At 39.5% G+C, this 15,414-nt stretch overlaps 1 protein-coding gene across 2 annotated transcripts in view; it reads left to right on the top strand.

Annotated features, from left to right (window-relative positions):
* Positions 1 to 15,414, top strand: part of NUP98 (nucleoporin 98kDa) — a 138,305-nt gene that overhangs the window by 61,173 nt on the left and 61,718 nt on the right. The window contains exons 15-19 of one of the 2 annotated variants that reach the window (XM_011993708.1): positions 706 to 1,004; positions 4,058 to 4,171; positions 5,314 to 5,452; positions 9,077 to 9,254; positions 10,668 to 10,832. In XM_011993708.1, the coding sequence (XP_011849098.1) occupies positions 706 to 1,004; positions 4,058 to 4,171; positions 5,314 to 5,452; positions 9,077 to 9,254; positions 10,668 to 10,832 (895 nt within the window). Of the gene's footprint in view, positions 1 to 705; positions 1,005 to 4,057; positions 4,172 to 5,313; positions 5,453 to 9,076; positions 9,255 to 10,667; positions 11,837 to 15,414 lie in introns of those variants that run through there. The other variant, XM_011993709.1, reaches the window with a different exon arrangement.

The raw sequence follows: 15,414 nt of genomic DNA, 5'->3' as shown, positions 1-15,414 counted from the left end.
GCACCCAGCCTGGGTGACAAGAGTGAAAACTCTGTCTCACAAAAAAAAAAAAAGATTATGCATGAAAGATGTATTCTGTAAACTGCTTATTTCCATTTATTTTGTTAGAAATGCCTTTCCATTATCTGTATGAATATATGTGTCTTTTCTTTTTTAAATGATTGCATAAGTCATTATTGTGAATGAAAGATAACTTGACTTCCTTATTAGTGGTCGTTTAGATTATCTGGTATCCCTCTACTCAAAACAGTGCTTCAGTAAAAATCCTCATATGCTGGCACATGTTCTCAGGGCCTCCTGAGGGCTGTATCACGAAAAAGAAAAATAAAAAAAAAGAAACTCGTTGTATAGACACCTTTGCACTCCTATTTTTTTTCTTTTGGATAAAATTCTAGTGTGTTTTTTTAAATTATTATTTACAAAGCATTTTCTAACATTTTGTTGATTGTAATCTTAAAAATCTAACTTTTTTTTGTTTTTAATCTTAAAATTAACCAGTTATTTGATTCCACAAAGGAGAGTATACAATAGAGACAGTAATTATCTGTTTCACAGTACTGCTATAGTAAGTATTAAGTGAATTTTTAATACATGGAACTATCCAGAACAGTGCCAGGCACTTAGTAAAGGCTCAGTATATAGTTAGCTGTTATCATTGTTATTACTACTACAAGAAGTTAAAGTATTATTTCTTTTCCTTTTCAGATTTAGTTTCCTAAGCAAACCTGTTGATGAGAATCACCAGCAGGACGGAGATGAAGATTCCCTTGTGTCACGTTTTTATACTAATCCTATTGCCAAACCTATTCCTCAAACCCCAGAAAGTGCTGGAAATAAACACAACAACAGCAACAGTGTGGATGATACCATTGTTGCATTAAACATGCGTGCTGCTTTGCGAAATGGGCTGGAAGGAAGCAGTGAAGAAACCTCTTTTCATGATGAGTCACTTCAAGATGACCGAGAAGAAATAGAAAATAATTCTTACCATATGCATCCGGCAGGTCAGGTTCAGATTGGTGTTTAATCTCTTACCAGTCATTTGAGATGACTTGCTTGTTGCAGATACTCAACATATGGAAGTCAGCTGTTTGGCATTTTAAGTATTATTTTATGTGATCCCACATAGGAGAGCTTAAATATTTAAACAGTTTTATGCTTCAGTTGATTCCGAGTTCGCATACTCTTTGGACCTTAGAGTATTAAAACTGATACATCTTCAATTATCCTGGTGTAGCCAAAGAACCCAAATTTTATAGCCAAAGAGACTATCCTGATATTTTCCCTAGCCTTGTAAACTCAGGTAGATTGCTTATTGTGATACATCTTCAATTATCCTGGTGTAGCCTAAAGAACCCAAATGTTATAAGCCAAAGAGACTATCCTGATATTTCCCATAGCTTTGTAAACTCAGGTAGATTGCTTATTGTTTTTTGTTTGTTTTTTCTTGAGACAGAGTATCACTCTGTCACCCAGGCTGGAGTGCAGTGTCGCAGTCTTGGCTCACTGCAACCTCAACCTCCAGGGATCAGGACCTCTCATCTCAGCCACCCGTGCACCTGGGACTACAAGCACATGATACCACACCCTGTTAATTTTTGCATCTTTTGTTTTGCCATGTTGCCCAGGCTGGTCTCAAACTCCTGGGCTCAAGCGATCCTCCTATCTTGGCCTCCCAAAGTGCTAGGATTACAGGCACGATCCACCATGCCCAGCCCATTTTGGGTGTTTTGTGGTATTCTTGAAGTGTCTGCAAAATGTATATTTAGTTTTCTTATTGCCATTATATATATATTTGGTCACTTAGTATCATAAGGAAAGAACTTTGTACTTTGACATTAAGAATCCCAGGTATCTGGGTGTGGTGGCTCAGCACTTTGGCAGGCTTAGGTGGTAGGATTGTTTGAACCCAGAAGTTTGAAATCAGTCCGGGCAACATAGCAAGACCTGATCTCTACAAATAATTTAAAAGTAATTAGCCAGGTGTGGTGGCACGTACCTGTAGTCACAGCTACTACAGAAGCTGAGATGGGAGGATTGCTTGAACCCAGGATTCAAGGTTGCAGTGAGCTATGATTATGCCACTGCACTCCAGCCTGGGTGACAGAACAAGATCCTGAAAAAAGAAAAAAAAAAAAAAATCCAGGTGCTTAATCTGTATTTGTGTATGTATATCTACATGAATTTATTATGCTACTATATATCTTTTTAACATGAAGTTTTATATTAGTTCTAGTTTTCTTATTGCTGCCACCCAATTTAGAGTTCCCTTCCAAGAAGCAAGCATACAAGTGGGTGTTGCTGGAGACTGGAATTTGATCTGATGTTGGCCTGAAATACTTTTCTCTCAGAGAGCAAGTTAGCCTTATATCTAACTGCAAGTAGGACAAGGAGTGAATAGAACAAGCAAGCATACCAGTGTTCCACTACTTTCCTTGAGTTTTTCAGTGCTCTGCTTTTTTTTATTTCGTTCTTTTTTTTTTTCTGTTTTAATTTTTCCTTTCTTCCTTCCTCCCTCCCCTCCTCCCTCCCTCCCGAGTTTCGCTCTTTGTTGCCCAGGCTGGAGTGCAGTGGTGTGACCTCAGCTCACTGCATTCTTCGCCTCCCAGGTTCAAGCGATTCTTCTTCCTCAACCTCCCGAGTAGCTGGGATTACAACCACCCACCACCACACCCAGCTAATTTTTGTATTTTTAGTAGAGACGGGGTTTCACCATGTTGGCCAGGCAGGTCTCAAACTCCTGACCTCAGGTGATCCGCCTGCCTCGACCTCCCAAAGTGTTGGGGTTACAGGCGTGAACCACAGCGCCTGGCGTAATAGTTCTTTTCCTTTGGCCATCAAATATCACTTACTTTTTTTTGTTTGTTTGTTTGTTTTTTTCAGCCAGAGTTTCGCTCTTGTTTCCCAGGCTGGAGTGCAATGGCACAATCTTGGCTCACTGCATCCTCCGCCTCCCAGATTCAAGCGATTCTCCTGCCTCAGCCTCCCAAGTAGCAGGGATTACAGGCCACTGCCACCACACCCGGCTAATTTTTTGTATTTTTAGTAGAGACAGGGTTTCATTATGTTGGCCAGGCTGGTCTCGAGCTCCTGACCTCAGGAAATCCACCTACCTCCGGCTTTCAAACTGCTGGGATTACAGGCATATGAGCCACTGCGCCCAGCCATCACTTACTTTTTTGAGACAGTCTTGCTCTGTTACCTAGTCTGTAGTACAGTGGCACTATCTCGGTTCACTGCAACCTCTGCCTCCTGGGTTTAAGCAATTCTTTTGTGCTTCAGTCTCTTGAGTAGGTGGGACTACAAGCATGTGCCACCACACCCAGCTAATTTTTGTATTTTTGGTAGATAATAGATTTTTGCCATGTTGGCCAGGCTTGTCTTGGACTCCTGACCTCAAGTCATCTACTCACCCCAGCCTCCCAAAGTCCTTGGATTACAGGCGTGAGCCACCTTGCCTGGCTGGATTTTTCATTTTTCTTTTAGCTTTCTATTTGGGAGTGTAAATTTGAAAGATACAAGAGGTTTATGGGAAACAGGCAATGAAACAAGAAGTACTGGGTTTGGAGTTTTATATCTTCTTCTACTGTTAAATTACATTTTAAGCCAACGCAAGTTATTTCCACTGTAGGTTTTGGTATCCTTGTGTGTCAAATAAAAGAAAAAGCGGATTAAGCCTTTCTCAGTGTTTTATGGGATACCTTTTACAGTCTGGGATGTTAATGGATATTCTTTGAAAAGAATGTTCTGTGGTTAAGTCTGGAAAAACACGAGGCTAAGCAGAGTTTAATAGGCTATTTACTGTAAGATTTAGACTCTTTGTTGTATCATATGTATGTTCTTCAAACCTATTTGACCATGAAGCTTTTTACACACACACACACACACACACACACACACACACACACCCCTTCTCCTAGGAATCATGTTTGGTAGAAAATTAGTTTGGAAAAATTGTGCATTCTGATATATTTTATCTTTATACGATGATTTAGTTGCTGATTATTTCAGGTTATTTATTTATTTTTTCTGTTATTATTATTTTTTTTGGTCACAGGTATTGTTCTCACTAAGGTTGGTTACTATACTATTCCGTCTATGGATGACCTTGCTAAAATTACCAATGAAAAAGGAGAGTGCATTGTCTCTGACTTCACTATTGGTCGGAAAGGTAAGTGTGAGTTTGGCATTTAGTGATTAAGCCAGAGAGTTGCACCTTATTTTTGTAATTAGGGGAAGCTTTTGGTAGCTGAATCTGTGTTTTCCTACATTTGGGCCCACCTTGGCCTGAATCTTAGATACTTTGATTGATAAGTAATAAAACAACAAAGACTAGAACCATGTAAAAATTTTTTTTTTTCTGTTGAGATGGGTTCTTGCTACATTACCTGGCAGATCTCAACTGCTGGGCGCAAGCATTTCTCCTGCCTCAGCCTCCTGAGAAGCACAGAGCCATATAATATTCTTTGGGCTTAGATATACCTGTTTGGTGCTAGTAACTATTTGGGTCATTTTAATCTTCTGTAATTAAAGAAAATACTGGAAATACCAAGAACTACTGAGAAAATTGAATAGTAGGCAAGAGATGTGTAACACTTAGCATTAACTTCATGTTATTAAGTTATTACTGATAATTTTCTTGTAGGGAATGTCACTGTGCTATATTGTATTAAAAAGAGCTCAGGCATTTTAAGCCATATGCCAGGCCAAGTACAAAGGTTTGTTTATGTAACAGCATTGTAGATAGATGGGAAGAGATTTAAGAAGGTTGTTTTGAGGTTAATGGAATTTTTATAAAAATGCAGATGTTAGGCCTGTCGCAGTGACTCACGCCTGTAATCCTAGCGCTTTGGGAGGCCGAGGTAAGAGGATCACTTGAGCTCAGGAGTTCCAGACCAGCCTGGGCAACATAGTGAGACCTCACCTTTACCAAAAAGTAAAGAAAATTAGCCAGGCATGGTGATAAGTTTTTGTAGTCTCAGCTACTTGGGAGGGTGAGGTGGGAGGATTGCTTTAGTTTAGGAGGTTCAGGCTGCAGTGAGCCAGGACCACTGCACTCCAGTCTGGTCAACAGAACAAGACCTCGCCAAAAAAAGAAAAAAGAAAAGAGAAATACAGATGTTAAATCAGGTAACAACATAATTGAAGTTACTCCCTAAGTCCCCATTCTTACCAGTCTAGGAATTGCTGGATGATTTAAAATACTAATATTTAAAACTGTCTTCTCCTTGTGATTGTTTAATCACTATAGTTGTAAAGTAGGTATTTGCCTTTATACAGAATGAATTTTTAACTATTTGCTCTGATTTATAGGTTATGGTTCAATCTATTTCGAAGGAGATGTGAATTTGACAAATCTAAATTTGGATGATATTGTGCATATCCGAAGGAAAGAAGTAATTGTCTACTTAGATGATAACCAAAAACCGCCTGTGGGTGAAGGGCTAAATAGGTAAGAGTTTATGTATATCAGAAAATTATCAGCTAAATCATAGTTTTTTTTTCTGTCAACATAAATGTGTTTAGATGTATGCTTCTGTAGCTTGCTTTCCTTACTAGAGTACATATATTGTCTCTGACTTAAAAGTATAAATGGCAAAGAAATGCTATGTTATGATTTTGAACTCCTTTTCCCTGATTTTATTTTTTTAATTTTTTTTTTTTTACATCCCTTGGATTCTATTTTATTTTATTTTATTTCATTTCTTTTTTTTTTTTTGAGACGGAGTTTCGCTCTTGTTGCCCAGACTGTAGTATAGCAGAATAACATCAGTTTACTGCAACCTCCAACTCCCGGGTTCAAGCGATTCTCCTACCTCAGCCTCCCAAGTAGCTGGGATTGTAGGCGCCCACCACCGTGCCTGGCTAATTTTTGTATTTTCAGTAGAGACAGGGTTTCACCATGTTGGCCAGGCTGGTCTTGAGCTCCTGACCTCAAGTGATCCTCCCACCTCAGCCTCCCAAAGTGCTGGGATTACAGGTGTGAGCCACTGTGCCCAGCCTCCCTGATTTTATTGGGTCCAACTGCTAATTTCAAAAACTCTTTTTAATAGTGTTTTGCTTTATTCCTGTTTCTGCTGTGGCTATACTTAACTCTCTATTTTAGTGTGAGAGCCTAGCTTCTAATATAATATCTCTTTAGTCAAGTGAAAGGTCTGTAGTTAAAAATCATTTATCTTTATAACCTACCAACCCTGAATCAGGAAGAGAGAGAAAATCTGAGCAGATCGATCGATCCTTTGCTTTGCTTTACTTTGCTCGACTGTGCTGTGCTCTGCTTTCCTTTCCTTTTTTGTTTTCCTTTTCCTTTCCTTTCCCCTCCTTTCCCTTTCCTCTTCCCCTTCCCCTTCTTTTCTTTTCCCTTTCTCCTCTTTCTTTCTTTTCTTTCTTTCTTCTTTCGAGACAGGGTTTCACTCTTTTGCCCAAGCTGGAGTGCAGTCTTAGCTCACTGCAACCTCTGCCTCCTGGGTTCAAGTGATTTCCTGCCTCAGCCTCCAGAGTGGCTAGGATTATAGGTGCCACCATGTGCAGCTAATATTTGTATTTTTAGTAGAAACAGGGTTTCGCCATGTTGCCCAGGCTGGTCTCAAACTCCTGACCTCAGGTGATCCACCCACTTTGCCTCCTGAATAGCTGTGACCACAGGGATGCACCACCATGCCCGGCTAATTTTTGTATTTTTTGTAGAGATGAGGTTTTGTCATGTTGCCTGCCCAGGCCGGTCTCAGACTCCTGAGCTGAAGTTTTTGGCCTGCCTTGGCCTCCCAAATTGTTGGGATTATAGGTGTAAGCCACCTTGCCCACCCTTAAATGATTTTCAGTAAGGTATAAAAATTACTTGGGGGTAGAGTGGTGTGGGGCACACATAAAAAAACTAAAAAAAAGAAAAATATTTGATCAGGAGAAGACAATCTCTGCAACAAAGGATGCTGGCAAACTGGATATCCACATGCAAAAGAGTGAAGTTACATCATATACAAAGATTAACCCAAAATGGATAAAATACCTAAGTGTAGGATCCAAAAATGTACAACTCTCAAAAGAAAACACAGAGGAAAAGCTTCATAACATTGGTTTTGCCAATGATTTCTCAGATACAACATCAAAAAGTGTAAGAAACAAAAGCAAAAATAGACAAATGATACTCTATCAAACTGGAAACCTTCTGCACAGCAAAAGACAAGTGAAAAGGCAACCTATAAGAATAGGAGAAAATATATGCCAGTCATATTTGATAAGAAGTTAATAGCCAGAATGTAAAGAATCCTGCGATTCAACAGCAACAACAAAATAATAACCCATTTAAAAAAAGAGCAAAGAAAATGGGTGCAGTGGCTTATGCCTGTAATTCCGGCACTTTGGGAGGCGGAGAAGTGAGGATTGCCTGAGGCCAGGCTGGTCTCGAACAGAGGTTACAGCGAACTGTGATCATGCCACTTCATTCCTCCCTGGGCGAGAGAGGGAGACCATGTCTCTGAAAACAAAAAACAAGAAAATATTGGCAAAGGACTTGAATTGACATTTCTCCAAAGATATACAAATGACCAAGAAGTACATGAAAAGATGCCCAACATCACTAATCATTAGAGAAATGCAAATCAAACCACAATGAGGTACCTATACCCATTAGGATGGTTACCAGAAAAAAAGATGGCCAGACGCGGTGGCTCATCCCTATAATCCCAATACTTTGGGAGGCTGAGGCAGGTGGATCACTTGAGCCCAGTCTGGCCAACATGGCAAAACCCCGTCTCTACGAAAAGTACAAAAATTAGCCAGGTGTGGTGGTGGGCGCCTGTAGTCTCAGCTACTTGGGAGGCTGAGGTACGAGACTCACTTGAACTTGGAAGGCAGAGGTTGCAGTGAGCTAAGAATGTGCCACTGCACTCCAACCTGGGTGACAGAGCGAGACTCAGTCTAATAAGAAATTAACATGTGTCTGCCAATGTGGAGAAATTGGAACCTTTGTGCGCCATTGGCGGGAATGTATAACAGTGCAGCCACTGTGGAAGACAGTATGGTGGTTCCCGTAAGAGTTAAAAAGAGAATTACTGTCTGATCCAGCAGCTCCACTTCTGGGTATATATGCAAAATTGAAAGCAGGATTTCAAGCATTTGTATGCCCGTGTTCATAGCAACACTATTCACAACAGCCAGTAGGTAAAAGTCGCCCAAATGTTCACTGATAAGTGAATGGGTAAACAATGTGATACATACATGCAATAAAACACTATTCAGCCTACAGAGAAGATTAACATGGCCCCACAGAAGGATAACACACAAATTCATGAAGTGTTCCGTATTTTTTATTTTAAAAATTTAAAAATATATGTTATTCAGCCTCAGGAAGCAAATTCTGATATATGCTACAACATGGATGAACCTTGAGGACACACTAAGTGAAGTAAGCCAGTCACAGAAAGTCAAATAGTATATTGTAATGTATCTGGGATAAGTCAACTTCATAGAAACAAAGTAGAGTGGTATTTGCCAGGGGATCCAGGAAGCAGGAAATGGAGAGCAGCATCTACCTATTACATCCTAGTCACTGTGTTTAGGTGTAAGGCATACAAAATGAATAGGATACAGCACTTGAACTCTGGTGTTAATATTAGAAGTGGTACACTACCACTCTTGTAGTCATCTTCACACCAATATTCCTCATACTTCATTTTCGAAGCATTTGTTTTTAGTAAATAGGTAGTAGCTGTTTTTTATTATTATATAGTACAGTAACCCTTTAAGACCTACATAAGACTTGGTTCGTACCACTGGACTTTAACTTAAGTTAGTGATTCCTAGCTTAAGTGTGAAAATTAGATTGGAAATAATTGATGTACTGTGGTAATTTAAATAAATGTGATCTGACTCTAGAACCAGATACTGAGTTAGTCAGTGTAGGAGTGACTCCTTGCTCTTAGGCTTATGGGGCAAAATTCACTTTATGACACATGCAGAATAATTCCAAGGCAACATAGTTACCATTATTCACTATTTATGTGTTAGGTGGCTTTCTGGTCTTATATATGAAGCATTTTTACTTTAACTGGTTACTGTAATTGGTTATGTTTTACAGGAAGGCTGAAGTTACATTGGATGGAGTTTGGCCAACAGATAAAACATCTCGTTGTTTAATAAAGAGCCCAGATCGCCTTGCTGATATCAACTATGAAGGAAGATTGGAAGCAGTTTCAAGGAAACAGGGAGCTCAATTCAAAGAATACCGGCCTGAAACTGGTTCTTGGGTGTTTAAGGTATAGTCATTTAACCCAGTTCAGACTTTATAATTATAAACTATATTTGGGGTCATAAAACATTTATGTTGGAAGAGATCCTTTCCTAAATTCTTTTTTTTTTTTTTTTTTTTTTTTTTTTTTGAGACGGAGTCTCGCTCTGCCGCCCAGGCTGGAGTGCAGTGGCCGGATCTCAGCTCACTGCAAGCTCCGCCTCCTGGGTTTACGCCATTCTCCTGCCTCAGCCTCCCGAGTAGCTGGGACTACAGGCGCCCGCCACCTCGCCCGGCTAGTTTTTTGTATTTTTAGTAGAGACGGGGTTTCACCGTGTTAGCCAGGATGGTCTCAATCTCCTGACCTCGTGATCCGCCCGTCTCGGCCTCCCAAAGTGCTGGGATTACAGGCTTGAGCCACCGCGCCCGGCCTCCTAAATTCTATTGATTGATTGATGGGGGTCTTGCTTTGTTGCTCAGGCTGGAGTACAATGGTAGGATCATAGCTCCCTGCAGCCTCAAACTCCTGGGCTAAAGCAATCCTTCTGCCTCAGCCTCCCAAGTAGCTGGGACTGCAGGCATGAACTACCATGCCTGGCAACTTTTTAAAAATTTTTGTAAAGATGGGATTTCTCAGTGTTGACAAGGCTGGTCTCCAACTCCTGGGATCAAGCAGTCTTCCCTCCTTGGCCTCCCAGAAGTACTGTGATTACAGGTGTAAGCCACTGCACCCAGCCAAATTCTCTAAATTTATTTTTTTAAATTTGGAAAGAGATGTACAGATACATTATGATTCGCTCCAAGCTACAAACCTAGTTAAAATTCAGCGGTAATGAGCTCTTATAAACTCTGTGGGCTCATGATTGAAGTCCTCTACCCACCTCCTATGAGGATTTATAAATACATTTCTAAGGTATAGTTTTTCTAATGTTTGTTATCATTAGGGACTTCAGTAATTCATCAGGCAGTTTTCTGTTGGATCAACTCTTCCTATGTAATTGTCATTCTTACTTTTAAAGATTTTTGGAGATGAAGAGGTTGACTGTCCTTAGTAGTTTAACCCAATGATTTCCTCCCATTCTGGGCTGGTTGAATTTAACTTGTTAAAGGCCCTTGTGTAGATAGAGGATAACAGACAATATATGTCTGTGAAAATCGTAGGTCTTTGGATTAAGTTTCCTATATTAATGATTACAGTTTAAGTGACATTTTAATGTATGTTATGTAATATTTATTAATTTACTAGTGTGAGCAACTAGTACATACATCAGACGTCTTCTAAATCTTACACAGAAGTGTGATAGGTGACATATTTTGCTTCAAATACTTTGATATTTCTCCCTTTTTCTTTTTTCTTAAGGTAATGCTGCAAGATTGCAAAGGCAGGTATTGTGAAAGCATAATGTTTAAGTTGATTTTGTGGGGTTCCTCTCTTCCTTAGGTCTCCCATTTTTCTAAATATGGCCTTCAGGATTCTGATGAAGAGGAGGAGGAGCATCCATCTAAAAGTAGTACAAAGAAGTTGAAGACTGCTCCTTTGCCTCCTGCAGGCCAGACTGCCCCCTTGCAGATGGCTCTTAATGGCAAACCTGCACCTCCACCTCAGGTAGAGAAAGGACAGTGAATTTGAATGGAATCCATGATACCGAAGTTGAAAGCAAGGCATTCAGCTAATACAAAGCTGTTTTATGACCCTTGGAACTTTGAAGAGTACAAACATTGGCAATCACGTTGAAACAAGTACAAGGGAGGGCGTGAGGTCATGCAGGCGTCTGTCTTTTTACTTGAGAGATTTAAATAATTATCTTGCTGTTTGGATTATTCCTCTACACATTGTCATTTTTAAACCCTTCATTCTCTCATTTGGATTTGCTGAATTCTCTGCTCAGTGATTAACTTAAGATTTGCTCGTGTGGGTTCATGCACAGTAAATTCTGCTTTTATGGAATACCTGATGTGCAGTTTAATCTTTTTCTTTACCTCCATGTTTTTTAAAAGTTAAATTAGCTTTCTGAAAGGGTTTTTGATCTCCATTTTTTTCAAATTGTTTACGTATACTTGGGTAACCTTGTTATTTGTATTTTAATAGTACATAATCTTTATGAAAAATAGTTTTGGAATGTAAATGAATTATTTGGCTTGGGGAGATTAGGGCCTACATTATTTATCACAATTACTTGTATCATTGATACGGGATTTCTTTGTAAAGCATCCTCTACCTCTCAGCTGCTGAAAGCTAGACCTTTGGGATTTTCCATGCTCTAATTCTTATGGCTGCTGAAATGTGTGGTTTTTATGATTTATTAAATAATCTCTTGGGAGGCATTTCTGGAGAATGTGTGTATATACATGTTTGCGCGTACAGGGTAAGGGGAGGGTATGATAAATGTGGGAAACTGGAAATATATTGACTTTTATGTTTATAATCTTTGTAGCATTTAGAATGCCCCTAAGAAATCTCCATTGACAAATGAAATGCTATAAGTAGACTTGGTTTTCCAGTTATCCATATTCATTTTGTCTCATATGCTTTGTATCATCTCCTCCTTTCCTAATTTTTTATAATCTTACATATATATATATTTCTTATATATATATTTCTGAGGGAAAGAGTCAGATGGCCTTATTTTCTGTAATAAAAGTAATATGTAGGATCTTAAAGATACCTCTTTACAGTTGGCCCAACTGAAAAAGAAAAGCTTCATTTATGGACAGACAGGAAAATGTTTGTAATGTTGACAATGAGTAGTTTCCAGGTTCTTTAATTGCCAGAATAGAAATAGTAGAAAAATAACTATAAACTCCTATATTGACACTTGTGTATGTGAGAGCTCTTTGAAAAACTGAGCACCCAAAAATATCAGATCAAGGTTCTAGCAAAAAGAGGTAGTAAGGATTTAAAATGGGCAAGTAGCTTTTTTTTTTTTTTTCCACTTTTTTTTTTTCCTTCAGAAAGAGTCTCACTCTGTTGCCCAGGCTGGAGTGCACTGGAGCAGTCTCGGCTCACTGTGGCCTCTGCCTCCCAGGTTCAAGCAGTCTCATTCCTCAGCCTCCCAAGCATCTGGGACTACAGGGCCGCACCACCACGCTCATTTAATTTTTTGTTTTTAGTAGAGATTGGATTTTGCCATGTTGGCCTCAACTCATGTTGTCTTGAGCTCCTGGCCTCAAGTGATCCTCCCACCTTGGCCTCCCAAAGTGCTGGGATTACAGGCGTGAATTACCACACCTAGCCTGAAATGGGCAAGTAGCTTTGACTGAGGAAGTGGAAATGGGCTTTGACCTTTTGGTTGGAAAGAGCAGAAATGAGAGAAATGGATAGAGGTATTTAGATATCCAGACTTTAGGTTTTGTTTACTTGTATTATTTTTGAAGGCCTTGAGCTTGGTATGTTGGAGCAGAAATGTAGGACTCTAGAGAATTCTTTCATATTTATTGCTCACTGACCCAAGTGAGGCAGATGGGAAATGCCAGTGGGTTTGTTATTAGCACCAAAGACCCTACATTTTACTTGGCATGGGGAAACTACTTGTGCCATTTGAGTAAACTAGAAACAGCAGTCTTCTCTGTGTCAAAATGACTGCATACTGTCACCCCTTAAAGAGGTTGATTGCACAACTTCATCTTATTTTTTTTCATGGGGGAGAAAGGCCTGTTTCTTTAGGTATTTAGGAAGATGTGTATTTTTCTTTAATAGTCACATTTATTCCATTACCTTTTATATAATATCGTCAGTCCCTGTTTCCAGTTGGTTCTTAAGCCTCACTTTTGCTCTTAAAAAAAGCAAGTAAGTCTAAGCAACCAGAAAACATAAAGGTAACTAAATTTTCATGTGATCTTCTCTCCTGTACCTTTTAGGTTAGAGAAAATGTTGGTTGGCAGATAAACCTTAGTCACACAGATGAATTAAGGTAGTTGCAGAGTGTTTTGTTCTGTGGTTAGAACATTAGTTTCAAAATCCTGGTCTGGGACCCAATTTCCACCTGGCTGCATCAATGCCCTGGTAAGCTTAACTTAGATTCCACAGATTTGGCATGGGGCTCAGGCATATTTATATTTTAATGCTTCTCCCCAGGTGGTTGAAATGTGCAATCAGGTTTCAAAACTGTGTTGAAAGACCTCAGGCCTTTGGCACTCAGATACTACGTGTAGGTTTTTACCTCAGCCTTCTAACTGAAGAGTGACTTGTGTTCAGTAACATCAAGGCAGGCTAATTGGCTTGCTCAGGAGCAGTATTGTTAACTAAGTGAATCCATTCAAATAAGTTAATAACTTTTTTTTTTTCCCTGAGTCAGAGTTTTCCTGTGTTAGGCTAGTTGAACTCTTGGGGATCAAGCAGTCCTTCCCACCTCAGCCTCCCAACTAGCTGGGACTGCAGGTGCATGCCATCATGCCAGCTAATTTATTTATTTATTTTTTTAGAGACAGGATCTTGCTATGTTGCCCAGGCTGGTCTCGGATTCTTGGCCAAATGAGTATCCTGCCTTGGCCTCCCAATATGATGGGATTATAGAACCGGGAGCCACAGTGCCCTGCCTAAATAAGTTTTAAACTTTTTTAAAGGAAAAAGTGATTATTTTTTGTGGAGATGGGGTCTCAGTATGTTGCCTGTGCTGGTCTTGAACTTCTAGGCTCAAGTGATCTGCCTCAGCCTTGCAAAGTGCTGGGATTACAAGTACAGGCCACCACGTCCAGCCAAAAACATTCTTTACAGTTAGAAAACTAGTTCTTTTTGAGACAGGCAACAATAGTAGTTATATTGGATCAAACTGTTTACCTGAGAGGACAGTATGAATTATTTAAATGCCTGTTTGACCTTGGACTTGTCATTCACTCTGTTGAATGAGGGTGTCTTAATATATCTTACTTTTCCTACTGAATTAAGCAATGCTGTATCTTTAGGTATTGGCAGCCTTGTTTGAATGAGGAACAGTCTTTGAGATATCTCAAGTCATTAAAGGTTTCAGTTTTGAAACCTTACCCTCCATATATTTAGAGAATCATTTTACATATATAATCTGTGCAGTTAGTATTTGTAATGGGCCATGCCATTATTTGGTAATAAATGTGATGCCGTCTTCAAGAGATTAACTGTAGGAAAGGGAGAGTTAAAATGGTGTCCTAGTTGACTGCTTCTTCCTGTACATGCCTTCCTTTTCCATAGACCTCCCAGTAGGCTTTCTCTTCCCTTTCCTCAGTTACTTCTGAGCCATCTTTTTTTTTTTTTTTTTTTTTAAGTACACTTTTCTTTTCAGGACTGGCCTAAAAAGGGTACCTGATCTGCCAAGATATCCAGGAAAATAAGTACATAGACAACTTTGGGGGAGTTTGTTGCAATTACTTAGATATACTTTAACAAAATTTACCTAGAAGGTATTCTAGGCACTTAACCATAGTTTCATAGTAATTCGCTTCCCCCTTGTCCACTTATTAGATATCTTGTAGCTTTGAAGTCTGAATAGAGTAAATAAAAACTTGATCTTTAGCATTCTTCATAAACATACGATAAGTCCCTTAGGTCTCTAATCTAGTTATTTAATGAAATCCTCTCATTTTATCTGAAACAGTGTTCACGGTGAGCATCTCTTGATATTACCAGTATTTGGTGAATAGTGTAGTAAATTGGAACCACTCTCCCCCTCCCCATTTTTTCTTTCCTCCCACTCACTCTTCTTCTTATCTTTTTATAGTTTACTGCTTTCTCTACCATGTGCCAAGCACTGCATTAGGTAGTAGAAATAAGTAAATAAGTGTTGAACTTAGTGATGTGCTAGACACAGAAAACAGTAAGCCATAAACCATTTTATCAAGCCTTCACAATCTGTTGAGCCAAATATATATATACTTACGAAGTAGGAGTTTTCCCAGAGTTCTTAAAATTTATTTATTTTTTATATATGTGTTTTGAGACAGAGTCTCACCTTGTTGCCCAGGCTGGAGTGCAGTGGCATGATCTTGGCTCACTGCAACCTCCACCTACTGGCTTCAAGCAGTTTTCCTGCCTCAGCCTCCGGAGTAGCGGGGATTATAGGCATGCGCCACCATGCCCAGCTAATTTTTGTATTTTGAGTAGAGACGGGGTTTCACCACGTTGGCCAGGCTTGTCTCAAACTCCTGACCTCAGTTGATCCACCTGCTCTGGCCTCCCAAAGTGCTAGGACTACAGACGTGCGCCACCGCACCCAGCC

Source organism: Mandrillus leucophaeus, unplaced genomic scaffold, assembly GCF_000951045.1.
Source record: "Mandrillus leucophaeus isolate KB7577 unplaced genomic scaffold, Mleu.le_1.0 Scaffold432, whole genome shotgun sequence".
NCBI classification, from domain to species: domain Eukaryota; kingdom Metazoa; phylum Chordata; class Mammalia; order Primates; family Cercopithecidae; genus Mandrillus; species Mandrillus leucophaeus.
Note: the sequence above shows the minus strand (reverse complement) of the source record. Positions and strands in the feature narration are given on the sequence as shown.